Source organism: Streptopelia decaocto (assembly GCF_964273445.1).
Source record: "Streptopelia decaocto genome assembly, chromosome: 21".
In the NCBI taxonomy this organism is placed as follows: domain Eukaryota; kingdom Metazoa; phylum Chordata; class Aves; order Columbiformes; family Columbidae; genus Streptopelia; species Streptopelia decaocto.
The window spans coordinates 4,016,157-4,043,118 of record NC_138676.1 but is presented as its reverse complement, the minus strand read 5'-3'; the positions used below and the strand labels follow the sequence as shown (position 1 = coordinate 4,043,118).

The following is a 26,962-nucleotide window of genomic DNA, read 5'->3' as shown; positions in this document are numbered from 1 at the left end:
CACGTGTCTTTGGGTGCGCACAGAGCAGGGCAGCCCTTCCTGGAGGGCTGTGCTTGGATGGGCTGATCTCGCCCACGTTTCTCTGCAGCTGAGAAGATGCCTCGGATGCTGGGAATGGAACTGAGTGTCTCCCGGGGACGTGACAGCCGCCCTGGGCTTGGCTGAAGGGAAAATGATGAGCTGTGCAGGGTAAATCAGCTCTCTGTTTCTCACCGTTGCAGTATGCTGGCTGGAACCTGCTGGAAGACGGGTCGATCCGGATAGAGGAGGCAACTGAAGATGCTCTCGGCACTTACACCTGTGTGCCTTATAACGCCCTGGGTACGATGGGCCAGTCTCCCCCTGCCCGACTGGTACTGAAGGTAACTTGCCTGTTAAATCCTTGCTCCGCAGCCAGCAGATTTGCTGTGGGCTGTGTCCTCCTGTGCAAAAAAATGCTCCCAGTGTTGTGCAGGGTGCTGCAGGGATGATGAGCTGTTGCTTTTTTTTCCATGCCACTTACTTGGTTGGTAATTCCGTGCAGAAATTCAAGTTTTACTTTGCTTTGGTTGCGCTGGACCGGAGTAGTTGGAGGAAATGTGCCCCTGGGATGGCCTTCTTGCCAGCAAAACACTTAGCCCTGCTGACCTGGGCTTGGGTTCACGGAGGGTTTTAGTTAAATGGATGATTTGAGCTCTGGGGACGCTCCGCGTGCTCTGGCTGCGTGCGGAGCTCCAGGCGCGCTGGGTTCCCGTCAGGGCTGGGGTGGGAGCTGCTGCCTCTGCCTTCCCCGAACAAACCCTCCCGTGCTTTGAGCGGCGGTGATTCACCGCGCTTCACGTGATAACGCTTTGTGCCTCGCAGACACACACATCCGCCGAGGCGGCTGCGGAGTCAATGGAATCAGGTTGATGTCTGATGTGATGTGGGTGGTTTTTGTATTTTTTTTTTCCTGTTTATCTCCTTATACCTTAAAGTGCTCGAGTGCAGCGGTTCTTTGGAGCAAGCTTCCCTCGGGGTGTGTAATTTGGTGTGCTTTAGCGTGCTCTTCCCGCTGCAGCTTTGCGATGTCTCAACCTTACCTAAACCAGTGATTCATTTGTTTTGGAAAAGGGCTGGTTTTGATGGTGGGAGGTGACACTCATTGCCTTTTCCCTTGGCTGCAGGACCCCCCCTATTTCACGGTGCTACCAGGCTGGGAGTACAGACAGGAGGCAGGGAGGGAGCTGTTGATTCCTTGCGCTGCTGCCGGAGACCCCTTTCCCATCATCGCCTGGAGAAAGGTACCCGGCCTGCCAGACAAATCTGCAGTGCCTTTGGCTTTTGGTGAATATTGCAGACAGAGAAGCCACACTCTGTCCCGGTAAGAACAAAACTGCAGGTACAGCTGCTTCGCTTTGGGCTGAGCCACTGCCGTCCTGTCCCGCAGGTGGGTGGGGGAAAAGCCCGGCTTGTGGCCACCGAGTGCCGTAACCCCGGGAAACCATCACGGTGGCATCTGCAAAGCTGAGCGCTGCCCCTGCCCCAGCCCCTCCTCTTCCTCGCCGGCGTACCCCAGGACGCCCTCCTCGCCTGCCCGCAAGGTGGTCACCGGCAGGACGCGGCAGCCCCGGCGATGCCGTTCTCCCGTGTCATCGGAGCCTGTCCGGGGGTCCCTTGGCTGTGTTTTCGCAAGGGTCTGGACTGGTCGGCAGCTGCTTTGCTGCCCCGTGACTTTGAAAACCCTGAGAAGAAGATGTTTTAATGATGCTGGACTGGACATAATGATTTCAAGGTGTCCCTTTCTGTAGGGCAGGGTAGGAGCCAATGTGGTGGCACAGCCTGGGAGCAACCAGGGCTTTCCAGCCAGTCCTTTGCTTCCCACCTTCACTGCTCCTGGAGGAAAACCACCACGCAGGGCACCTTCTGGCCGATTTGTCGCCATCAAGATCTTCTCTCCAAGCCTCCCATCCCCTTCTTAGGGCTCCTGAGAGTGAGCAGGGTCCCCGAGTCACCCCAGTGGGCACCATCCTCAGCCCTTGCAGTGCGAGGTGCTGGATCTCTTTGAGTTCCTTTTACCAGCATGACGAGGACCACGACTTGCACAGATTGCAAGTGACCTACTTAAAACTTGTTGGCCCTTTAGTCTTTTTCTCCATCTTATTTTAGCTTTGCCCCTCTTGTATCTTCTGGCCCTCCTCCTTATGTCATCATTCCTTCTCAAATCCATTTGGGGCTGGCTTGGCCTGTGCTGAGTGTACAGGTGCCAGAAACAAGCTCCCTCGCTCCCCATCACCCCACCAGCACTGACCAGTCCCTTGAAGGACTCACAAAGACCATGAATTTCACGTGCCCCTCTGCTCATCCTGCCTGGCTTCAAGCTCTGGGTCCTGGTGTTGATCGGTAGAGGTCTGAAGAACAGCTCAAGAGGACTGAAGACAACGTGGGATTTGCTCAGCTGATGGGCATAAACATGAGTTGTTACAAGATCCATCTTTCCGCTTGGCTGGAGAGCTCCCGGACACCTCCACGCACGCCAACCTCCCATGTCCCCATGGGGCCCTTGCTGGCATTTTGGGCATCTCCTGGCGGTGCCTTCCTCACCCCGGAGGGTGTTTGCCGGGGGTGGCCGGTGCACCTTCCCGGCAGCGGTTTCAGCTTTGGATGCTGGAGGTTGAGCCCCGGCGCAGGGCTCGGTGTCCGCGCGAGCGCCTTGGGGTTTTCCGCTTGTGCGCGAGTGCCGAGCACCAGCCTCCCTGACGCATGCCTCTCGCGTTGCCCCGCCAGGTCCTCTCGAAAACGGGGGAACCGGCTGCCTTGCCGCGACCGGAGAGACCAGATCCCTTCCCGGTGGCCGGCGGTGTCCCCTGGGCCGCGCAGGTAGCTTAGTGTCCCCGCTGCCGCCTCGCCCTGCCCCGCGACCCCCTGCTGAGTCGTGTTTTGTTTTGTTTTGTTCTCTCTCTTCGCCCGGCTCCTTGCCCAAGGTAGGGAAGCCCAGCAGGAGCAAGCACAACACGCTGCCCGGCGGCACCCTGCAGATCCGCGCCCTCGGCAAGGACGACCATGGCGAGTGGGAGTGCGTCGCCACCAACGTCGTTGCAAGCATTACTGCCAGCACCCACCTCACCGTCGTAGGTACGGGCAGGGCTGGGGACAGGTCCTCAGGGTAGTGTGTCAGCAAGGGTGCTTCCTGTAAAGAACTGTGTCTTTAAATCTTATTTATCACTGCTTTTTTTTCCCCCGCTCTTATTGCGGCCACCTGTGGGCACAGCTGTCCCGCTGCTATTTCTAGCAGAAATTCCAGGTGGTTTGTGCTTGGTGCAAGTGGAATCCCCTTGAATCATGGCTGGGAGTAGATCCTTTGCCAGATAACATGTAGTTTTGCTCCCCTTCAACCCTTCCTTCTCTCTCGACAGGCACAAGCCCTCACGCCCCGACCAGCGTGCACGTCGTGGCCGCCATGACCTCAGCCAACGTCTCCTGGGAGCCCGGCTACGACGGTGGATACGAGCAGACTTTCTCAGTTTGGTACGGCCCTCTGTGAGTCATCCTGGCATGCTTTGCTCTCTGCTTCTTTTCCTTCCTAGCCGACCCGAGCTTCAAGGGAGGGTGGGGAGGGCTGAGCTCCTATTCGGTGCCTTGGAGAGATGGGGGGTGGTGGTGGGATCGTGCAGTTCCCGTGTTTCCTCTCCCTTCTGTGCTAGCCAGGAGCTCCGTCTGCCCCGGCGGGTTTTATTCAGCTTATGGTGCAAGGGAGATGCTTTGCGCTCCTGTAACTTTGCCCCTAGCATCTAATTTCAAGATAAACTGTTTATGAAGCTTAACAGCCGGGGAGAGGATGGAAAATGCAACCTTTATAGAGTGTGTCCTGGAAGAGCTGTGACTAAGCAGAAATGATCTCTCCTTGCTCTGTGGCTCCCTGGAGGTGATTAAATCTCAGCTGAGTTCACAACCAGCTGCTGTGAGATGCCGGCCAGGTCTGAGCCTCGCGGGGCTTTGCTCCCATCGCTCTCGTGCCAAACAGTGCCACCCGGTACCCAAAAACAGTGGGTACGTCCCTCCTGCCCGCAGTGGGGTCGTCTTTGTCTGAAAAGCTGTCCTTGCAAACGTGGAGAGGATGGCGCCTTCCCAATTCTGGGGCTGGCGTTCCTCAGCCTTTCTTCTCGCTCTCCCTTTCCTTCCTTGCTTTAATTTGCTGTGACAGAGGCTGCTGATAGAGTGGAGATAGGGTAGATGCTGCCCGTGATGATTTCTGCCTTGGTCCAGCCCGAGGCTGGTACTTGTGGGGTGGGACTGGGCAGTTGGGAGACAAAGAAGAAGAAATTAAGTGAGCTGAGGAGAAAAATGAGGCAGCACGTGGCGCTCTGATGAAAACGTCCTCGGGAAAGGTGTTTGCACCAGGCTTGCTTTAGGGAATTCACAGTGTGCTGTAGGGACCTGGGAGGCCACATTCTTCTCTTGCTTCTGTGGTTGTTGGTGTTGGAAATGCCAGCCCTGCTCTCCAGGGCCACCGCAGCATCCCCAGTGCTCTCCATCACCCAGCGCCTGGCATTTACCCATCCTCGCCCCTCACCATTGCTTGCTGGCCCATGGCAGCACCAGGGAGAGAGGATGCGAAGGTGGTGGGGTGAAATGCCACCGGGAAACCCCATCTGTGCCGCGGGGGATCCCGGCAGCCACGGTCCCAGCTGGGGCCGCGGCGATGCGGAGGTTTTGCTGCCAGTTTGGTGGAGGCAAGCTGCACGTGCATGGCTCTCCACCGAATTGCTTCTTTCTACAGCTTGCTACCGCTTCTCCCACCTCACCCTTTGCTCCCTTCGCAGCGACGTTATTTGTCTTCGCTCTGTCTCTTACATCCCACTCAGTGGATTTACCTGGCTGTGTGCCGGTGGCTATAGGTGTGCCCACTGATCTATGCAGAACAGGCCTTCTCAGATCCTCTGCAGACACCGCTGAATCATGCAGCTGAGGGCTGGGACTCCCTGGAGCGTTTCTATAACGTGGGAACCAACACTTGCAATATCGTTGCAGCGCAGTGATGCTGTGTTGGGACATGGGGCTGTTTCACCATGGGGCTTCTCTGTGTTATGCCCTGGGTGGTGTTGGCAGCCCCCGACTTGTGCAAACATGGCAAAAAATGATGGTTTAGTTAAATGTCTTTTGTGGAGTTGCATGCACAGGGCTGTGGCTGAGGGACAACTTGGCTCTGGCTCAGGAGCTGTTGATGTATAAATGGGAACAGGGCCCATCTCCTGCTCCAGCCGACCCCTTTGCGGCACTCACCGGAGCAAAACTGCACCAGCTTCCCCTTTAGCCCGTGGGATCTGATGGAGATAACTCAGAGTGGGGCTGCTGGCTCTGCTTTTGTCCCTGGGCCTGCTCAGAGGGTGCAGAGGGGAGGGCTGGGGGCCGTGTCCCCACGAGCTGGGGGATGCTGGTGTGGCACAAAGGGACGGTGCCCTGTGCCTTGGCATCCCTGTGTGTGCCATCCCTGAGCCAGCTCTGGAGCTGTGCTGGCTCCATGTCCATACCCATCGCTGCTGTCAAACCAAACCATTGCTCAGGAAAGCTCCATTTTCGCTCGAGAAGTTAACGCTGCCTCTTTGTCCTCCCTGTCGAAGGCGCCGTCCCTGAGGATGCTCCCTTTTCTCTCGGCAGGGTGAAGCGAGCCCAGTTTGGCCCCCACGACTGGCTGTCTCTCCCTGTGCCAGCTGGTTCCAGTTGGCTACTGGTGGATACCTTGGAACCAGAGACTGCATACCAGTTCAGTGTCTTGGCTCAAAACAAGCTGGGCACCAGCTCCTTCAGTGAGGTGGTCACTGTGAACACTCTAGGTAGGTCCTCCATGGGCACATGGGAGGAGGGGAAAGGGCTTTAGGAAGCCACCAGGGAGGAGTGTCCCTTTGCCTTGGTCCTTGTGTCCTATCTGCCACTTTTGCGTATCTGAAATAAGGAAGAACGTAGCAGAGGTGTGCCCTAAACTCACAGAAAGCGGGAACTGCCACTGTGGTCCATTGGCCACCAATGGGACGCACATAGAAGAGCATCCTCTGTGCTTCCCCTCACCCCATCTCATAGGTGTCCCTGTCCCATCTGCTCTGTCCCCAGCATTCCCTGTAACAACTCCAGAGCCTCTGGTGTTGGTTACCCCACCGAGGTGCCTAACAGCCAACCGGACACAGCAAGGCGTCCTCTTGTCGTGGCTTCCTCCCGCTAACCACACCTTCCCCATCGACCGCTACATCATGGAGTTCCGCGTCGCAGAGAGGTGGGAGATCTTGGATGACGGCATCCCGGGGACCGAGAGCGAGTTTTTTGCCAAGGACTTGTCCCAGGTAAGCAGGGGCTGCCCACACTGTATCTCTGGTGTCACACCATCTGCTGCAGCTCTGGGAAAGCTTTTGGGGTGGCTCGATCCCCCTGCTGGGGTCTTCAAGCAGCTGGGCAGGGTTGAAGGCTGCGGTGGGGACCTGATGGGTGTGCTTGGTGTTGCAGGACACCTGGTACGAGTTCCGGGTCCTGGCGGTCATGCAGGATCTCATCAGCGAACCCAGCAACGTTGCTGGTGTGTCCAGTACAGGTAAGGGGGTGACTTGTGCCCTCTCGTGCCTTCTACCTTCTTCTACCTCCAGCTGTGGGAGCATCTTTGCTTCTAGCGCTCAGGTCATGCATCAGTATTTATTTACGTCAGTTTTTGTGCTTTTGCCTGAGATGCTCGGACTGTGAGCTGGGCTGATGGGGACATGTTTAGAATCGGTGTCCTGGGCACGCTGATGGCCCCGTGCAAACAGACCAGGGGCACTCAGAGCGGGTGAGGACAAACCACCCCGATTAGTCCTTCCCATGGAGCGCAATGTTGTCAGGCGTCCACTGGTGCAGAGGGGCAGCACATCTCAGCCCTGGAGGGTACAAAGCTCTGCACAGCCTGGAAATGGGAATGAAAAGTGCAGAGAGGGAAGCGTAGCACTGCAGTGCAGAGTCCGAGGAGAGGGGAAAAAAAACCTTTGCAACAGGAGACTGCAACACGCTGCAGCACGCGCGGGTACCCTGTGCCTCCGTGCAACTCGGAGGATGCTCCTTGAGCAAGGGATAGATGAGGATGTGTGATTGCGATGGGGAAGGCAAGGGTGGAAGGAGGAGGGGGGATGCGGCAAACCCCGTTTTTATGGCTCTGGAAAAGCCAAGGAGCCACCCAGCTCTCTGCACGGTCTGTCTCTGCCCCCAAGTGGTGCCGGTGCTGTGTGGGGAGCTGCCTGCTGCAAGCTGCCGCTCGCTTGCCCTTGCTCCTCTCGCAAGGTTTTCCTGATGAGGTTTGGCAGCTCCCGCGGGGTGTGCGTGTGCCCCGGCCCCCGGCGGCTGCTCGGCCAGGCTGAAGGACGATGCTCCCAGCAGGAGAACGTGTGCTTGACCCTGCGTGTGAGCGCACGGCAGGAGAGCTGCTGTGTGCAGCGTTTGCATCCGCAAATGGCCGCAGCTGAAGCTCTGCTGGTGCTTCGGGTGCGCTTGTGGTTAGCGAAGGGGTGCGATGGGGGTTTGGAGGCCAGTTTTCAATTAAAGAGCTGAAGAATGTTGAGAAAGGAGAAAACGCCTTGTGCTGCTGCAGTCTGAGCTGCAGCAAGTTGTAACTGCGGGTTTGGTGCAGTTGTGTGCGCTTATACATAAATGCATATTCGTGTGGCGCGGAGGCTTCTTCGCTGAGGGTCCACAAAAAGGTTTATATGGTGCAAGGCTGGTGAATCCCTCGGCACTGACTGCTCTCCCCATGCGGGTTGGAAGCAGGGGCTGTTTTTGAGATTATCATTCCCCGCACCAGGAATGAGCTTTGCCCTTCATGCTGGGGTGGGTCCGCGGGGAAGGCAGCAGACACCTGACGGTTGGTTTTTATTCCCCCAGACGTATTCCCTCAGCCTGACCTGACGGACGAAGGTCTAGCCCGCCCGGTGCTGGCCGGCATCGTTGCCACCATCTGCTTCCTGGCTGCCGCCATCCTCTTCAGCACACTTGCCGCCTGCTTCGTCAACAAGCAACGCAAACGCAAGCTCAAGCGCAAGAAAGGTGAGCCCGTCGCCGCTGTGATTCCTTCCTCCTCACCCCTCCTCCCTGTTTGTGTTGTGGTGGTAACGTTGTCCCTGTCTGTCTCTTCTTCCGTCCGTGCGCGTCCTCAGGTGAAGCCCTGAATTCATCCCCTGGCTGTGCCTGAAAGCGTCTGTGGTCGGGAGCGGGAGAGGCAGGGTGGGTGACGAGGCGCCAGAGAAACTAGCTGGGGATTTCCGAGGGAGCGCTCTCACGTGGTGATAACTCCTAGAGCCGGGGGCTTAGGGCTTGGGGCATCCTCTGGGTCAGAGATGGGGGGATCGCTCCCGGGAGCTGGGCTTTCCAGCTCCATCCCACCTGCAGCAGGGGGTGTCCAACAGCAAAGGAGACCCTGCTGCTCCTCTTCACGAAAACTGGGGCTGCCACCACCTTGCAGGAGCGACTGGCAGGGAAAAGGGTGTTTGGGGAGCCATAGGGGCCAGGGAAATGGGGCTCCTTCTCCTCTAGCCTGCGGGACTGCGGTGACAGGACGGGCAGGACCCGGTGTCGGGAGCTGTTTGTTGTCAGCAACCATTAAAACACTGGAGCAATGAAACCTTGGCCTCTCATTGAGTGTCTTTTGTTGTCTTGGTGTTGAGTTTGTCTTCTTGTTGTCACTGTTGCGCCTCCTTAGCGTTCTCTCTTCTTTCCCCTTTTTATTCTCTTCCAGACCCTCCTCTCTCGATAACCCACTGCAGGAAGAGTTTGGAGTCCCCGTAAGTATCTGTCTTAGATGCGGCACAAGGCTGTGGGTCCTCAAGGTGCTGTCTCCTTCCTACAGCTGTTGCAAGGCTCAAATGGAAGTGTCTGACCTTGTTTGGTTGCTGCTGACGAGTGGTTTTTGGTGTTCCCTGACCTTGTGGGAACACAACAGTTCACAAGAGACAATGGGCTTTGGAGCAGAAAGCAGCAGGGACGAGTGCAGCAAGCTTGGTGTAGTTGTTGAGTCATTCTCTGTTGGCTCTGGTTTTTCTTGGGAAATTCAGGCAACGTTACATGCATATCGCTTCTCTTCCCATGAAGAGTGCCCCACTGAAGCCTCTTGCCAGATGTGTCTGAAGTTGGCGGATCGTGGTGCTTACACAGCCCATCAAAAGCAAGTCTAGCTGCTAAACAGTGGGAGCATCTCCCCAGTGCGAGCTCGAGAGCCCGAGATGTGGATGCCTCATGCTTTGGCTCCTGAACTGTTGCAAAATGTCCTGGTGCTGGTTGATCTTCATCTTGCTTTTTTTGTTTCATCCTCTGTGCTGAAATAATGGTGCCTGCACCCTCTCTGTTGGTTCTACTATCATATGCCTTTCAATCCTGTTTGTCCGAGGTTTTCTGGATAGGGATGAGCAAACTAATCTGAGGCTTGCTGCCTTTTGAGGCTCTTGAGTGTTGAGAACAGGGGGAAAAAGTTGGTCTGCCATGGTCTGCTGGCATCTCCAAGTGAGATGCTGCGTTCCGCGGGAGGGGACATTGGCCTGGTGTCCTTCCTCTCGGTTGCTTTCCTGGGTGTGGATGGCTCAGGAAGCTTCTGAAGGATTTGGGAGCGGGCTCTGGATCTTTCATCCTGCTGGGGCCGTGGAGCTTCTTGCGTGGTGTTGGTGTGACTTGCCTGCTGTGGAGGGGATACCGAGCCTGCTGAGCTCCACTCCCTCTGGCCCTGGTTACCCCCCCAAATTTCTCCTGGTGGTTCTTCTTTTGCAGGCTGGTAGCACTTGGTTTTCCAGATGTGTCTGGTGGGCAAGAAGACCTCTCCTCTCCCCTTCAGGTGACCGACCCTTCTCGGTTTTTCTCCTCTGTGGTCCAGGTTGTCTTCCGGCAAGGTGAGTCCTGAGAGCATCCGCACGCTCCGTCCCCCCTCGGAGTCCTCGGACGACCAGGGCCCCCAAGCCAAGCGGATGCTGAGCCCCACCAAGGAGAAGGAGCTCTCCCTTTACAAGAAGACCAAGCGAGCCATCAGCAGCAAGAAGTACAGCGTCTCCAAGGCGGAGGCCGAAGCCGAGGCCACCACCCCCATTGAGCTCATCAGCCGTGGACCGGACGGCCGCTTCGTCATGGACCCGGCAGAGATGGAGCCCTCCCTGAAGACGCGGCGCATCGAGGGCTTTCCCTTTGTGGAGGAGACGGACATGTACCCCGAGTTCCGGCAGTCGGACGAGGAGAACGACGACCCCATCGTCCCCGCCTCCGTCACGGCTCTGAAAGCCCAGCTCACCCCTCTCTCCTCCAGCCAGGAGTCCTACCTTCAGCCACCAGCATACAGCCCCCGGTTCCACCGGGCGCTGGAGGGTCCCGGCGCCCTGCAGGCCACTGGCCAGGCCCGCCCGCCGGCCCCCCGGGCTTTCCACCACCAGTTTTACGGTTACCTCAGCAGCAGCAGCCCCGGGGAGGTGGACCCGCCGCCCTTCTACATGCCAGAAGTCAGCCCGCTGAGCTCGGTCATGTCCTCCCCGCCGTTGCCCGCCGAGGGGCCCTTCGGACACCCCACCATCCCCGAGGAGAACGGGGAGAACGCCTCCAACAGCACGTTGCCCCTGGCGCAGACCCCCACGGGGGGCCGGTCCCCCGAGCCATGGGGCAGGGCTGAGTTCCCCTTCGGCAGCCTGGAGCCGGCCCCCGCGCCGTTCCCCCACCAGCTCCAGCCCTGCGAGGCGGGCGAGGGCACCCAGCCCAGCGGCTGCCTTCCTCGGGGGCCACCTCCTTCCTCCCTCCAGGTGGTCCCCGCGTCCTACCCGGGCATCCTGCCCTTGGAGGCACCAAAGAGCTGGACCGGCAAGTCGCCTGGCAGGGGACAAGCCTCGGTGGCCACCACCACCAAGTGGCAGGACAAACCTATGCAACCCATGGGATGTCAAGGGCAGCTAAGACATACCAGCCAAGGTATGGGCATACCCGTGTTGCCTTACCACGAACCGTCCGAGCCCGTCGGCCCCAGCGGCACAAGCACATTCAGCCTGGACACCAGGTGGTACGAGCCCCAACCCCGACCTCGGCCCAGTCCTCGGCAGGTCAGGAGGGCTGAGCCCAGTTTACATCAGGTGGTGCTACAACCTTCGAGGCTTTCTCCTCTGACCCAAAGCCCCCTCAGCTCCCGCAACAGCTCCCCGGAGCTGACCGCCCGTGCCCGGCCCCGGCCGGGCCTCATCCAGCAGACGGAGGTGTCGGAGATCACCCTGCAGCCCCCCGCCGCCGTCAGCTTCTCCCGCAAGTCCACGCCATCGACGGGATCCCCCGCGCCCAGCAGCCGGGGGGACAGCCCCAGCTACCGACCTGCCACCGCCTTCACCCCCGTGGCCACCGGCTACTCCGGCTCCCAGGGCTCCTCCCTGCCTGTGGACACCATGGATGTTTTCGGAGACATCCCCTCTCCCAGAAGGGCCGGCGAGGAGATTCTCCAACCGGAGCCGACATCCACCACGGTAGCCGCCACGGGGTAAGTGTGTGACCCCCGTGGTGCCCCCCCATCCCCGGCCCCTTCCCGGCTTCCCTCGCCCCGCCTCACCCGCTCCCTCCAACTCCCTCCCCGCCATCGCCATCCCAACTCTTAGGGTCTCTCTGGGCGCGCTGCAGCATCCCTTTTGGAGATGGCGACCCCGCGGGCTTTGCTAGGAAGAGGCCGGTGCCGCGGGTTGTATGGCCGCTGCCTGGAGGAGCCGGGTTTTAGGCAGGCGAGCCTCCCGGTGCCGGCACCGTGCTTGTCTCCTCCGCTGGGGAAGCCGGGGGCACCGTGACTTGGGTTACGGGCCGTCTGCCAGGCACGCAAAAACCTGGCTCGTGTAGGTAAGTGTCCTGGTGTCACTGGCGGTTGTTTCCTTCTTCTAGCTACTGGCTCTTGGCTTTCTTCGAACGTTAGGGCCGCTGCGCCTCTTCTTCCTCCTCTTCCTTCCCGCGGAGTCTAGAGAGCTTTAATGCATGAACAGAAACAGCTATCACGGTCGCCGCCCCACCTGCAAAAGGGATGCTGCAGCCCCAGGACGCGGGCAGGGAGAGATCAAGGACTTAGCCACACCAGCAGCATGTCAGGAGAGGAGGAAAAAAATAAACAATAAAATAACCCCAGCGGAGATCGGGAGGCTGCCGGCACACTCAGATCCTGCCCTAAAGAGGGATGTGGCTGCACTAGACAGTAGCGGCTGGTTTTCCAGGTACCAGGGTTGCTCCAGGCAAAAAGCGTCTCTCTCTCTCTCTCTCTTTCTCTCTGTATTTCTCCTCTTTCCCTCCATCTCTTGCAGCACCTTAGACCCCGTAGCCGTGCTTTCGTCCCATCTTTTCGTCTCGCTTCATTTTGGCTTGTTGTCTGGTGGGGTCAAAGCCCCCTCTGGCTTGTGGCAGAGAGGACTCGGGGGGGCTGGGGCGCCCAGCCCCGCGGAGCCGGTGTCGTTGGAGGTGTATGGAGAAGAGCTGTGTGTTTTGGGGAGGGGGGAGGCAGCGTTTCACCCCGCAGCGCCCTCCGCATTTCACTCCCACCCTCTGGTACCTGGAAGCGTTATGGCCTTAGAAAACCCCTCCGGCACGGCTGGGGTGCACAGGGGGAAGGCAGGAGGGCTCAGGGCAGAGGATGGGGAGGGAGAGGAGCTGAATGAGCCTGAAACAACTTCTTGGTGCCTCTGGAAAACACAGCTATGGAGCGATGCAATTAAGCATGTAGATGTAGGTCCATGTCTCCCAGCCAGGGCACCCCGAGGAGACCCAGCTCCAGGAGAGATCCGTGTTAGAGCAGCACTGTTGTCCGTGCTTTTACGCAGTGTATCCATTCGCTTTGTTGATTATTGTTTTCTTTTCTTCTTTTTTCCTTTCTCTTCTGTTTCTTTCCCCCTTTCTTCTCCAGCCTCGTTTGGTTTGTGTTTCAGTTTGGTTTCTTTCCCTCCTTTTTCCTTTGGAGTTGTTGACGTGCTGATGTGTTGCGGAGCTCGGCTCCTTGCGGGTGTTGATAACTGCTTTGTTTTTGATTAATCTCAGCTATCTGGGCAGTGTTGTCGAGACAAGCTTCTCCTCAGCTCAATAGGTAAGGGTGATCCATGTCCGAAAGGATGGTGTGGGTGCTGTGGAGGGTGGCCGGGAGCGGGGCATGAGAGGGGACACGGAAGGGGCTTTTCCAATACCATCTCTTCCTTTAAAGGGGAATAAGGAATCGGAAAACACTAGGAAACACCTCTGGACGCAGAGTCTCTGTGGCTTTTGGGTTTCCCCTCCCAGCAGCGTGCTGCTGCTCCCCTGCCTTCAGGGGGGCGGCGAGGCTGGAGAGCCCAGGGGTGGCCACCGTGTCTTGGCGTTGGGCTTTGGGATGCGTCAAGGTGCCATCTCCCCATGGCCGCCGTTCCTTGAAGGACAGCGACACGCGGCGCCCTCGGCCCCGGCACGAGGGTTGTGTGGTGTTAGGAAGGTGCCTGTGGAGGTGGAATAGGTCCAAACCAGGAGGAGCTCCTGGCCACCCCCTGGAGCCTGTTAAAACAACCACCCAGCTGCAGACAGAGCTCTGAGAATCGGGCTCCAAAATCAGTCTCCACTTCCAGTCTAGGAAACGGAAAATTTCGTTCCCATCAGTACCTGGATCTGTTTTTTTCTTCCCAAGTCTTCTCAATCACAGAAAATAGAAGTCTTTTTTTCAAGATGGTGGGCAGCAGCGTAACTACAGTTTCAGACTGCTGGTGAGGTGGTTTGTTGTTCTCATAGTCACATTAAAACCCCCTCCTCTCCAAAATACTCCTTTTAGAAAGCTTTAAGACTTCCTCTGCCCCAGCTGTAATAGAACAGCCCTAAGCAAGAAAGGCTCTCCCAAGAAAACACCTCTTGGGCTGCCTTTGTGGGGCTGGTTTCTTAGGTGCCCATGGGCATCCCTGGAACTGGATGGAGTAATCGGGAGATGGTTTTCAGACCTTACAAGCAGAGAATGTCACTGAAACTGCTAAAGCCAGGTGAGATAATAGTAATTCCTGATGCCAAGAAGTGGGAATGCTGAGCCATTTGGCTGTCACCAGGCTGGTTATGGAAGGAGAGGTGGGTTTGCAGGTTGGACTGTTTCCATGGCCTGGCCATGCCCAGACTTCCTTAGGACAGGTCTTCCAGAAAACTTAAGCTTTGCTGGCTTGGATGGGAACAGTTAAGGTCCTGGCCAGTGTTCTCCTAACAGCCTGAGCCCATTTGAGCCTTGCAGCCTTCAAAGCTCTGAGGCACTTGACCACCACCTTCTAGTGTTCTCCCCTGCTGATCCCAGAGCAGGGTGTCCCATGAAGAGCAAAGCTTGGTGAGATCCGGACCGTGCCAGACTTGTTGAGCAATGGGGAAGCCCTCGGTGAGGATGCGGCTGTTTCCTCCCCTCTTTTTCCGTGGTGTTTCCCAGCCCTGGCAGCATTAGGGACATGAGCGAATGTGGCTTTGGCGCAGCAGAGGTGAGTCCAGGCTCACGTCTGAGTTGGGTGTGGCTCCTGTCGCTGGTGACGGGTGCTGTGGGTTGATGGGGTTTCAGGAGCATGGTCACATCACCGAGCAGGACATCTGCCCTGTGTCCTACTCCAAGATGCTGCTGGGGACCGGAGTTACAGGAGCGACTCCAGAGCCATTATCCCTAAAAAGGGGGAAGCCAGAAGAATAAATCTCTATTTAATAAGCAAGGAATCCTGTAAAGAGCCCAGCCAAGTAATTTCTTGATGATTTGGGGTCATAAAATTGTCAGTGCATGCAGAGCGCAGGGATTTTTATACCAGACCAGACAGATTTCTGTACTGCAGTAATAAAAGCTGAGAGGAGGAGAGGGAGAGGCAGTTTGCGGGCTCGGTGGTGGCTGTGGCACAGTGGCTTTTGCTGGGTGAAGGCTGGGTAGTTTTTACTGACTGGCAGCGATAAATAATGCCAGTAGTGAGTTGGCACGAGCGGTTTTCCCATCTTCTCTTCGGATGTGGCGCGTGGTGACGCATCTCCTGGCAGTGCTGGGTTAACGGTTGGACTTGATCTTCAGGGTCTTTTCCAACCAAATTCTATGGTTCTAATGGGGAAGAGGCGGCTGTCTTCTCCCTGCAGAGGGAAACCCAAAAACCACAGACAAGGCACCGAGCCCCTGTGCCCCTGGTCACCGCAGCCTGTCCCGGTGCCGGGGGCTTGGTCGCGGTGAGTGACAAAGGGACGTGGGTGCCGGGCGTGCAGGAGGACGAGCACCTCTCGCTCCCGCTTGAAAGCAAACAGGTTCCCCTTTAAAGACTGTCCATGTGCTGATCCTCTGCATGTGTTTCATGCCTCCTCCCGCTTGGAGAAGTTGTGAGTCTGCTTGTCTGAGTGCGTTTTTCTTTTCTTCTTTAATTATTATGATTTCTTTTTTTCTTTTCAGTCTCTTTAATTTACTTATATATTTTTCTCACTCCTGTTTTTCATTTATCTTCCTCTCTCCTCCCTCCCCTGTTGACTGTATCTCCCTCTTCCTCTCCAGTCCGGCCCCTTTTCCCTCGCCCTCTCTCCTCCTCGTTCCTCTCCCCTCAGCATGGTGAAGTCCCTCGTGTAGGTGAGTTGTGGTGCCTGCAGACCTGGAGAAGGGACCCCCCCTTTCTCCGGTGTGCTCCCCACTGCGACCAGCCCCTTCCTCCCTCATTGTGATGCCTTGGCAGCAGCAGCTCTGGGGCGAGGGGCTGTCGCCGCCATGTTTCTCTAGCACCTCTCACGATGGAGGATCTCAAACGATGCGTGATGGCATCTTGGGATGGAGGCAAAGGGGGAATTCCAATCGGCAGGACATCTCATGGGATCACACTTGAGGTGAAGCCTCACACAGGAGAATCGAGCTCTTTGTCTGAGGAGGATGAAGGCTTGAAGGACGCGGTGGCTGAGACACGGTGGGCTCTGGTCCAAGTGGATGCTCTAACTGGTCCAAGTGGGTGCTCTGACCTGTCCAAACCATTCCTGGATGTCACTGTCTCAAGGAGAGGAGGAGACAGGGAATATCTCTTGAGACCTCCACAAGATTAAATACATGTATTGCGCCCCTGAATCTCCTAGAGCCTTATTTTATGTGGGTACCTCCTTTTGGGTGGAAAGAGCTTTAGTGATTCTTTCACGGGCCTTCTCCCTTGCGTCTTTGCTTTGGATGTGGAAAGACATTTGAAGAAGAGCAGCTGAGATGTGTGTTGGGTTGGATGGCTCCTCTAGCTACGTCCTCCGTACTGGAGCTCCCGGGGTCCCTTGGTACCTTTGTGGCCCCTCCAGTGCCTCTCTGTCCATGCACTTCAGACTCCTGCTCATTCAGAAGGGTTGTCCTTTGAGTACTCGAGGAAAACTGCTGCTCTGGGTGTTTGTGGCATCTCCAGAGGCTCACATCAGGCATTCACATGTGCTTCTTGAAGCTCCTGTGCTTGGGTCCACACTGAAGACTCTAGAAGTTCACCCTCCTCTCTGAACCTCTCATCTGTTGGTGTTCAAGATATCTCTCGTTCATGGGCAGCTGCCCAAAATGTTACCTCTGAGGGCAGGAAGAGGCTTTTGGCTGAGCTTAAAATGAAAACTAATTGGAAAGAATCGGAGTCCTTTGAAGAAATAAAGGGTGGGTAGAGCAGATAAAATTTGGCTGGTGAGTAGCATAATTTTGTCCTCCTCTGTATCTCTTCCTTGCCAGAGGTCAGACAGTATTTATAGTGACACGTGGGTTCAGTGCGCTTGCTGTTTGTATTTGTGTGTATAAATACAAGTCCAATTATGGAGAGCTAGTGGAAATGAGCTTCAGGCAATTTCCTCGTAATCCCTTGCGTAAATCTGTCTAATTTTGTCAACGTGCCACAGCAGCATCTTCTTAGAAGGAAAAAAAAGAATGGAAAGAGCAAGAGCCTTGTACAAGTTGAGCTTCAATAACATGAGCAAAGTTGTCTGGGTGGTAGGAACAGGCAGTGGAAGGCAGATGCTGATGGGTGGGACGGTGACAGGATTGCCAAGCTCATAGAATCATCAAATTGGGAATATAAATGGGAAAAGCGTGTGCCAGGGGTGCAGCTCAGCAGGTGGTGCCCAAACCAAGCTCGGAGGCACTGCTGGCAGCATCTCTCTTGGGAAGAAGACATTTGAGCACCGCAACTGTATGGGCTTGTAAACCTCGTCTTTCCAACGAGGGAAAGCTCTCGCTTGGATCCACCCAGCAGGATCACCAGCTTGTTTGATGAGTTGCTTCATCTTCAGCTGATGTGCTGCTCTGCCGAGAGCTGGAACGGAGGCTCTCCAGGAGCATCCGTGCCTTGATGTCCCTGTTGCGATGGGAAATATGAAAAGAGGCTTTTCAATACCCAGCGTTTGGGTTTCTGTTGCATCTGCTGTGCCCCAGCTGCTTCATCAATTCACACCGCGCTTCTCTTGACGCTCTGCGACGCTGCTAGCGGAACTGAGATGCTTTGCGATCACACACATCACCAAAAACAACTACTCCCCAAGGGGAAAAAACATCTCTTGGGAACTATTTGTGTGTGCCACTCCAGCTGAAGTATCGCCGCTCGTCAGCCGCTGGGGATCTCAGACATGGAGCCCAAGGGAGATGAGGAGCTGCAGGCTCACGGGGTGGACGTGCCCCTGTACCGCAGCCCAGGTGTGCCAGGCTCTGCAAAAACCAGCGTTTCTGCAGCGCCGGATGGGTCCCGCCTTAATAACAGAGCAGGAACGAGACGGATGAGTTTGTCCATGTCTTTTTGGTGACAAAGCAGGAGTCTGAATGCACCGATGCTGCCTCCTTGCAGTCAGCTGAGGTGACTCTTCTACCTGCCCACCCAAGCCAGGGTTTTGCTGATCCCTGCCCTGCTCACAGACACCTGAAGATGCAGGAGTTGCCATCAGCGCTGTCCTCTGCGTGGCTGTTTTGAAAAGGTTTGGTCACTGACCTCCAGTGACCGAGTTATGAGAGCAGAAAAGTGTCTTTTCTTCCTTTGAAGGGTAGGACAGGCTTGTTAGAGGCACGCTGGTTTAAATCTCCAGGCTTTGCTCTCCAGAGCCTGGCTTTGAGCTTTGGCTTTATTGCAATTAAAGGTGCTTTGTGGATGCTTCCCCTGTCATCTCTGGGCACTTTGTGTTGCAACCTCTGTGGTGATTCAGGCTGATCCCAGGTTGCTACCGGTGGCGTCTGCTGCTCTTTCTGTGGCATTAGGTGTTGGTGCACGTTGGAGGGACATGGGAGCAAAATGGAGAGGGGGAAACAAAAGGGAAAGCAGCAAGAGGGGGGGATGCTGTGATGCGTTATAGATGAGAGCTGGACCGATGCTCTCCTTAGGGAGGTTTTCCCCTACTGCCCTGCTCTCCACAGCAGTCATACTGTCCGGCCCTTGGATTGGAAAAGCAGGTACAGTGAAGAAAGTAGAGTAAAAAACAACAACCAACCTTTTTGCAAAGGGGAGATGACTTAGCCTTGAGCTGGTTCCTGTAGAAGAGTTATTCCAGCGCTAAGGCTGGAAAACTATCCCTCAAAACTGCGGTCTCTCCTGCAGGAAACACCCCGTTGCAAATCACCTCCTTGTCCCTGGCTATAAGACCTTGTCAGTGTCATCACTTCAGTGTCCTGTCCTGCAGGGCAAGAAACCCCAGCTCCCAGCCCGTGAGCGTTAAGGAGTAGATACTCCCATGCTGTTGCGTCTCTTGTTGCTCATAGCAGGGACCTGGGAAGGAGGTACCGCTCCCGGCTGTGTCGGCGTGTGCCCTCTGTGTCCCTGTCTGTCTGTGGCCCCCGGTTGGTATATTTTGGCAATGGGAGCGGGGCCAGGCCCTCCCCGCTGTTGTCTGCCCTGGGTGGCTCGTGGTGCCCGTCCTGGTGCTGCCGTGCCGCGTCTGCCTGTCTCTTCCTCTCTCTCCATCCCAAGGGGTTTCCCACTGCTTCCCCAGAAATGCCTTATCGGACATAGGATCTGCCCCGTCCTTTTTTTATTTGATTTCATTTTTTTTTTCCGTTTAGCGGTGCTGGGCATGGCAGGCAGGTGAGCTGGGGTGCCGGCAGCTCTCTCAGGCGTTGGATGGTGCCGGTGGGTCTGGCCGGGCTTGCGGCACCACTTGGCGATGCGTAGGAGGCGTAAGGGGACAGCAGGGGACACGCTCGGGCGCCTCGCTCCAGCACATCTGGCTGGCCCAGCTCCCTCGGCCTGGGGTTCTCACCATTTCTTTTTCCACCGCAGAGCTGGCTGGGGTCGACCGATCCCCCGCCGGGGACATCCGGAGGCTGCGAGCGTGGCCGAGAGCCGCTGACGGTGCCTGTCTGCTTTTCCTTCCTAGAAAACGTCCATCTCCGTCCGTGGACGCTGCTGCACCTGAGAGGCTCGAAGCTCTGAAATACCAGCGGATAAAGAAGCCCAAAAAGTCATCCAAGGGCTCCTCGAAATCCAGAAAACAATCCAGTGAGTGCAAGGGCCCTGCGGTCCCCAACAGCATCCCCAGGAGAGGTCTCCAAGCCCCCAAAATTGGTGGCTCCTCAGGCTGCTCACCCACACACTGTCCCTCCCCTGCTCTCCCCCTGTCTCCAAACCCCTTCCACGCATCTCCCATCTCGAGTGATTTTTGCTTTGGATTTTATTTCTGTGCGTTAATTTAATTTTCCCCGATGCCCAACGTGTTCCTTCCTTACCAAGCAGCCGAGTTTGGGTCCAGGCTTGCCGTAACCTCCCCCTTAGGGCACGCAAAGCCCACCGCTGCCGCCTCCGGTCCCATCTGCCTTCTCTCTCTTCCGCAGACGGCTCTGCCTCCCAGGTTCAGCACCTTCCCAGCTCTCAGGTACTGTGGCCTGACGAAGCTGTCTGCCTCCGCAAGAAGAAGAGACACCCTCGTCAGGACCCCTTCGCCCGCCTCTCGGCGCTCAAGGACGACCTCTGCCACCGCCAGCTCCCCGAGGACCAGACAGCCATCCTCAACAGCGTGGACCACGAGGACACCGCCGGCCACGCCACCTTGCTCTAAACCTCGGCCCCAGAAGGTTAAACAGGGGGTGGAGGGAGCCGACATCGCGCCATGGGGGGGACGGAGAGATGGGGGGAAGCCCCTACGCTGTGCTGTGGGGTTTGTGGTGGGGACAAGCTTGGGGGAACAGGGAGGATGCTTGGGGTGTGGGGGCTCCTCGGATCCGCTTCTCCCCCCACCCCGGATGGCTGCAGTGGGGTGAGAAGCTGCGGGGGGGACGGGGGGGTGTTGCATCTCAGTTTGGGAAAAGATCTCTAGGGTTAAAAGGTGTAGACGGAGCTTTTGACGTCTGCTTCTGCAGCGCGCGTTTAGGGAGAAAGTGTGGGATCGAGCAGCTGGCCCTCAATCGCCGGAAGAAATTAAATGACACGGGGTGTAATTAATTGACAAGAAACTAAGAACCCAGACGGGAACTGGTAATCCCATGAATCTGATTACGATAAAAACACTACCAAATAATCCCAGGAAAGCTGTAATTGTGAAAATCTCCCTGCCTCCCCCTTCCCAGCCTCCTTTTATGTGAAGATAACAGCAACAAAACCATCCGTGACATCTCTCCTTACCTAGCTCTGAAAGGGAAAACCAGAAAGACCCCGAGCCTTCGAATCTGTCTGAGATGTGAGAAATCACCATTTGTCTGTGCAAATGCATTTGAACCTTGTTAACGTGTACTCACTGCTGCGGGCGCGCAGGTATGGGACTGTTCTCATCCAAGGGTGTTTTCCCCCAAAGTACGGTGCGTGTCAGCTCTGATGGGGGTGGTTTTCATTAATTCTTCCTGACGCTCCGTGTATCGCTGGCAAATGTTCTTCAGTGCTGTGTAGCGTGATTTCTGACTATGGTAACATTTGTAATCTTGATTCATAACTGCAAAATGGGGAGATGTCCCAATCAAATGGGGTTTGGTCCCAAAAAGCCTCCATTGGCAGATGCTGAGCCCCGGCGAGCGTGGCTGGAAACCCCCAGCTCTGCAGATGGAGACGGATGGAGACCGCGCAAAGCTAAGCTCAGCGTTTCGCGTCAGCTTGAAGCACCTTGCTGCTGGTTTCGCTGTTTTTCCCCTTCTTTCTCCTACTCCAGCCCGGCCGTGTTGGCTGTGACACCCGCCGGGGTTGTGTCCCCTCCCTTTGTCCCATCCGAGGAGAGCCGCTGTTCCCCTCTCGGTAATGCTGTTCTAACTCTTCACCGGAATGTATTTCCTCTTCAAAATACTTAGGGTAGGTTTGTCAGCCGGTGGTTTTCTGGATTGCATAGGCCTTTATATTTTAGTTGTTTTAGCAGGAAAGGTGTAGCCCTCCCCGAAAACAGCCGGGCTCGCTTTCCTGCTCTGCCTCCACTCTCTGACTGCGTGGCCTTGGGCAAGTCACTCAACCTCTCTGTGCCTCAGTTCTCCCATCTGTAAAATGGGGATAAGTCATAGCTGAGCACTTCGGACAAGCACTTGGTGGCCTGCAGACTGCAAGTGCTCTGTAAATGCCGAGTGCTAACACCAAGTGATCCCTACCTTTAAAATATTTATAGGTTTGTTTGGGGTTTTTTTGAAGTGGTAAAATCAGCCGCTACATCCAGGTTTGCACACTTCTTCCTCTGCGGTAAAGTGCTAAACCCTCCAGCCTGCCTGGGAATAAAATACCAAGTGTTTCATGCGGATATTCTTGCTTTGAGTGGATTCAGGCTGAAGAAGAAACGTCAGGAGAATCGAAGAGCCTGCAGGCATGTTTTTTGCCCCAGGCCCTCCATTTGCATACAAAACATTTGTTTATTCCCAGGTAGAATTGCCAAGAGATTCTCCGCAATCTCGCCTTTAATTCTACTTTGCCTTGGTTATTGCTCTTGCTGCTGGTTGAACCTCGAGGGGCTTAGATGTTTGGAGAAAGACGTGATGCTTTTGGCCAGGCAGCCGGGATACAGCACTCCAACCACGCCACGCTCCCCCGGAGCTTTTAGGTTGGAGCCTGTTTATCATTCTGCCTCCAAATATCTGGTTTTGGAGGCTGTGCTTCATTTCCCAGCAGGATGCTTGGAAACCCGTAGCCACGGAAAGCAGAGCGCCGTGTCTTTTCCAACCTCGAAGCCCTGACGTAGGTTTGAACCACTTGACAATGAATCTGCTAAATCGATAATGAGATATTTCTGAGCTTTAACAACTTTGTGTAGATGGTCTTCAAACCGTGAGTAGGTTTGTCTCGTGAAGGAGGGAGGGCCTCGTAGAAACGCCCCTCTCTTTCCAGCCTTGCACCAGGGCTTTATATCAAGTACGTGATGAGTGACCTAATGTAAGACCCTCAACCATCACAGTGTGAATTCAACGTCGCTAACAGTATGACTGCAAATTTCTTTTATTTGAGTGTGTTTTAGGGATTCCCCCTAGAATCCGCTCGGATCTGAATTGATTTAATGCCATTTGCCCGCTTGGCAGCGGGGGGAAAAATAACCAAAACCTCTGGCTGGTTAACTTCAGCTCGCCGGTAACTTCAGCAGTGCGGCGAGCCGGCGTGGTACGGTGAGCGATGCGGTGACGGGCCGGGATGCTCCCGATGGACAGGTGACAATCGGGGACAGGGGACAGCCCGGCTGGGGGGAGGCATGGAGGCTTCGCGCTGCCCGTGCCACGGTTCACTCGCTCTTCCTTTCGCTCTTGTTGCCTTGACCTCTCTAACCGGGGGTTGCTTTTTCATTTGAGTGCTTTCCAAACTATTTACGATGCCCGTTTGTACGGGCGAGGCCGTGTCTTCAGGCTCCTGAGGTCGCTACCTCGGGACCGTGCCCCCGTCCCGTCTGAAGGAGCTCTGGAGCGCAGGGAAGGTTTGACGGAGCGCGCCGGCTTGCTGGGGTCAGTCTTTTGAGAGTTGTTTTCCTTTTGCAGGTGTTTTGAGCCGCCGGGCCCCCCCTGCTTTTCATGGTCCTCGACCTTTAGAGGCTGGAGCTGCAGCCCTCTCTCTTTCAGCCGTGTACCTGCCACGCTGCTGGAGTGGGGAGTCCCGCCCGGGCGCCTCGTGGAAGCGGCTCTTCCCTAAAAAACCATCCTTAACTCCTTTCCCCGCTAGACCGAGTTACCTTCCGATAGACTCGGGCTGTGCTTTGGCAGACGGGCTCACCTCTTGCTTTGGCAACCTCCTCGCTTCTCCCAGCCCTCTGGTTTCCATGCCCTTCTCGCTCCTTCTCTCCTCCCGCGGACCTGGGACGTCGAAGCCGTGTCAGACGATGCCAAACGCTTCCCCCATTTCATCCCTGTTCGAACTCCGTTTCGCTTTGGTGGTTTGCAAACACAGCCGCTGCTGCTGCTCCATTTTTTTTTTTAGTTTTATTTTTCCTTTCATGCTGCAAAATATATGTTGATTTTTATCTTCCTGGGCCAAACTCTCTTATTTTGTAAGCTTGTCTGAGGTAGAAGGCTCTTGCTTCACCACTAAGCGTACGATTCCTCCCTGCACGGTGCAAGCGCGGTGTGTTCCATTAGGTCCATTGGAAAATCCTGGGCCATGGTGGAAAAAACACCTCTGAATCACAAGAATATTTGTCCCTGGGCACCAGCCGGGCATTGGGAGGTACTTGCTGCGAGGTGGAGATGCTCCAGCACCGTTTTCGCGCCGCTGTGGGGTTTTGCAGGATTTGGCAGCCCCAAAGTGGGGGAATGATGTGGAGAGGTAGGTACGGGAGTGTCGCCGAGACCCCTTGGAAAAAGGGGGTGCTGGGGGGTGCCCCCGCACCCTCCCCATCACACCTGTGGCAGGCCGTGGGGCAGGGAAAAGGCTTTGCCTGCTTGTCCGGCGGGAGCCGCTGAGAAATCAGCCGTGTATTTTTAAGGTCATTTTTCCCACAGAAGCTTGGTTTAGCAATGTTGATGTGAAAGAAAACGCAGGTTAGTAAGTGGGGAGAGAAAGGAGCGTTTGGGGCTGGTTTGCAGGGCCCCGTTTCGGTGCCTGCTGTTAACTGCATCCGCGGGCACTTGGAGCGATGGGTTTGTAGGATGGGGGAGCTGGAGGGTCTGTCACCCCTGACATGGGGGCTGGTTTGTGGTTGCTGGTGGACCCCCGGGCTGTTGATTTGATGTTTGTCTCCCTTTATAGCTGGTTCAGCGCCCCCTGCTTTGGGGGAAGGCTGGAGGTGCTGGTGTTTGGTTAGATAAATATAAAGGGAATAACAAGTTTGCTGTACCTTCCTCCAGGGCTGTTGAGGGCTCAGGGTTTGTGCTCAGTCATGTCTCATGGCATCTGGGCACGACACAGGCATTCGAGACTTATCGCTGCTGGTATCTCGCAGCTTGCATTAGGACAAAATCTGCTTGGCATTTTGCTTTCTCCTCCTGCTGCAGGCAGTGATGGAGATTTGGGATTTCTCTGGAGTTTTGGGCTGGTTTCAGCTGCAGTTCTTGGCTGGGGGTATTTCTGGCGAGGCTGGACCGGCTGCCTTGAGGGATTTCCGTGTGTCCCGCGTGGGCTCGCTGTGGCCCCAGGCTGGCAGAGCCGCTGCTTTTTATGGAAGGAAATCTTTTCAAGGAACCGGAGTAAAATGCACTGTAAATATGAGATATAATAAATACATAGGGAAGCGTAGGACAAGGGTAGATAGGTATGCAGAAGTCCAGTAGATTTGCATGTCGGGGATATGTTTGTCTGTAAGGGAGAGCGTTCAGAGCCGCAGTGGAGGGGATGGATTGGGATGGGTAAAGCTGGGTTGGGAGCAGCCGGAGCCGGGGATTTAGGAACAGACAGGCACAGCATCCCTGTGCGTGACCTGCATCCCTGCTGCACACAATCAGATGGTGTTGTTTTAGTATTATTATTATTCCCCACCTTTTTTTTGTGCTTTGTTCATTGTATATGACTCACCTCAGGGCTGTGATGCTGAGAAGCAGGAGGGACAGGTCCTCTCCTCTGCATGACCGACGCACGCAGGGCGTGACATGGGCCAGAGACGTCACGTTGCCTCATCTCTGGTGCAGTCACTTAAAGAAAAAGCATCACCACGCAGGAGCCCTTCTCTGAAGTCCCTCTAGATGCTGCTCTCCGGTTACTCATGTGAAAGCATTTTGCTGTGCTTCTGTTCTTCCCAGGAAAGCATGAGTCAGAAGGGATGAGAAGGGTACGGCTAAATTTGTCCCTTGGGCTGCGGAACACGGCGCCGGCCGTGCCAGCCGGTCCCAGTGGTGGCTGCTGGGCAGGACAAGATGTTCTGCACAGTGTCTTTTATTTTTCTTTTCTTTTAAACCTCATTAACGGGACTTTTAGGATCTGAAGCACAGAGGTAATTCATTCACCAGTGATGCCAGAGCCAGTATTGGCAAAATGTCCAATGACTTGGGTATGGGGGTGGCCAAATTGAGGCTGGATGCCCATCGCTCCCCAGGAGCCCATCCCTGTGCTGCCTGGGGTAACCCTGAAAGAAAACAGGATATTTACTCCCATTTCAGCTTAGTTGTCTGGTTTGGTTTGTTTTTTCCTTTTGCTGAATATTTTTACTCCTCTTGGCTTGTGTTTGCCGGGGAGGGGAGGCTGGGAAGTGCAATTTGTTCCTATTAGAGGTGACTGCTGAAATCTGTCGAGCCAAGTACTGGAGGCTGGGGAAGCACTGATGGCACCTCTGATTTGGCAACTCCTATGCCAGCAAAAGAAGAAATTTAGCGTTAAGCTTAATTTCCATGGGTCTGTACATCCCCATGTGGTGAGGACGGGTGCGGAGGTGCTGGTTTTGGAAAGAGTCCCCGTCCCCAGGTGCCGTGTTTTCCTGTTTTCCCCATTTCTATGTGTTTTAGGCCAGCAGGTTTGTCTGTTCCTCGTCATTTGTGTGGCAGTGGGTGTCTTGCTGGGTGACCTCAGGACATGTACTGACGAGCATCCCCAATCCCCAAAAATCTGGCTGGCTTTTGATACGTGCATGGACGGAGGGAGGGGGTGGGTGAGAGCAATGGGGGGAGAGGGGCTGGTCCGGGCTGAGGGGGTTTGGATGTCGAAAGCATGCGCTGTAGTGGTAGCAAGGGGTTTTATACTGGTTGTAGTGGGGTGGGACAGGCGGTATGGAGGGGCTGGCCTCCCCCAAGGGAGGAGAGTTTGCCCGGATATTTGTTTTACCATCGAAATGACGATTTCTCTCCTAGCCGGGGGGGCTTTTCTTTTTATTCTCCTGAGATCGCAGGGGACCAAGAGGGCTGCAATGAGGGTGCCCATCTTCTTGGGACATGCAGTCCTTGGTCTGAAAGCCCCTCTGATTTCCACCCTCTCCCCCCCAGCACTTACTAAAAATAAAACAAACAAACAAAAAAAGACTTGAGAAATGAGCCCCAGTATCTCTATCTAAAGAAATGATATTGGTGTATTAAACCTGCATTGTATATAAAATTAAACAAATATATATTTACTTTCTATTTTAGAAGGGGGGGAAGAATAAATATTTAAACTAATTCCTTAGTAATAGGTGTCAGAAACTTCTGTGCAGCATGAGAGAGGCTGTCAGAGGTGGGGAGAGTCCGAACAGCAGGAGCAGAGCGAGTATTTTTACATTATATTGCGCTTCGGCTTCTCTGCTTCTCCATCCACCTATAAATAGACAAAAAAATATATATACAAATATATATATATTAAAAAAAATTAATTATATATATCTAAGTCACATAGCTGTTTTATTTTTGTATCCATGCCTAGTGCTGTTTGAGCAATACGGTGGCGAGGGAGAGGAGGGCTGGGCGAGGGGCTCCGAGGGGGATCGGTGGCTTCAGTCCCACTGCTGACCCGGCGTTGCTGTCGCGTTGCTGTTTCCATAGGGAAAAATAAAGTTAAAAGGGAAAAAGCCCATGGAAGAGGGGGGAGCCCGGGCGCCCCCTTTGCTGCCAGCTCCCCGGTGGGGGCTGCGTGTTGCTTTTGGGTTTTTCTTTCAGAGCAATCGGACAAATCTCAACTCCAAGGGTGCTATTTCCAGCGGGAAGGACGGGGCTGGTTGCAACCGGTGGCATGGGATGGGGGGGACACCGCAGGGACCAGCTCCCCGCGCCGCTACCTCGCTGGGTGTTGTCGGCCACCCGTCCTCATAAAGCCTTCGGGTTTCTGGAGCCCTC

At 55.4% G+C, this 26,962-nt stretch overlaps 1 protein-coding gene across 1 annotated transcript in view; it reads left to right on the top strand.

Moving 5' to 3' along the window:
* Nucleotides 1-19,911, top strand: part of IGSF9B (immunoglobulin superfamily member 9B) — a gene marked incomplete at both ends in the record, with an annotated part of 34,975 nt that extends 15,064 nt beyond the window's left edge. The window contains 12 exons of the mRNA XM_082070233.1: nt 222-362; nt 1,146-1,262; nt 2,943-3,093; nt 3,375-3,486; nt 5,617-5,792; nt 6,067-6,293; nt 6,454-6,538; nt 7,852-8,013; nt 8,702-8,747; nt 9,827-11,452; nt 19,234-19,355; nt 19,688-19,911. Of these exons, the coding sequence (XP_081926359.1) occupies nt 222-362; nt 1,146-1,262; nt 2,943-3,093; nt 3,375-3,486; nt 5,617-5,792; nt 6,067-6,293; nt 6,454-6,538; nt 7,852-8,013; nt 8,702-8,747; nt 9,827-11,452; nt 19,234-19,355; nt 19,688-19,911 (3,189 nt within the window). The remainder of the gene's footprint in view (nt 1-221; nt 363-1,145; nt 1,263-2,942; nt 3,094-3,374; nt 3,487-5,616; nt 5,793-6,066; nt 6,294-6,453; nt 6,539-7,851; nt 8,014-8,701; nt 8,748-9,826; nt 11,453-19,233; nt 19,356-19,687) is intronic.
* Nucleotides 19,912-26,962: the final 7,051 nt, after the last annotated feature.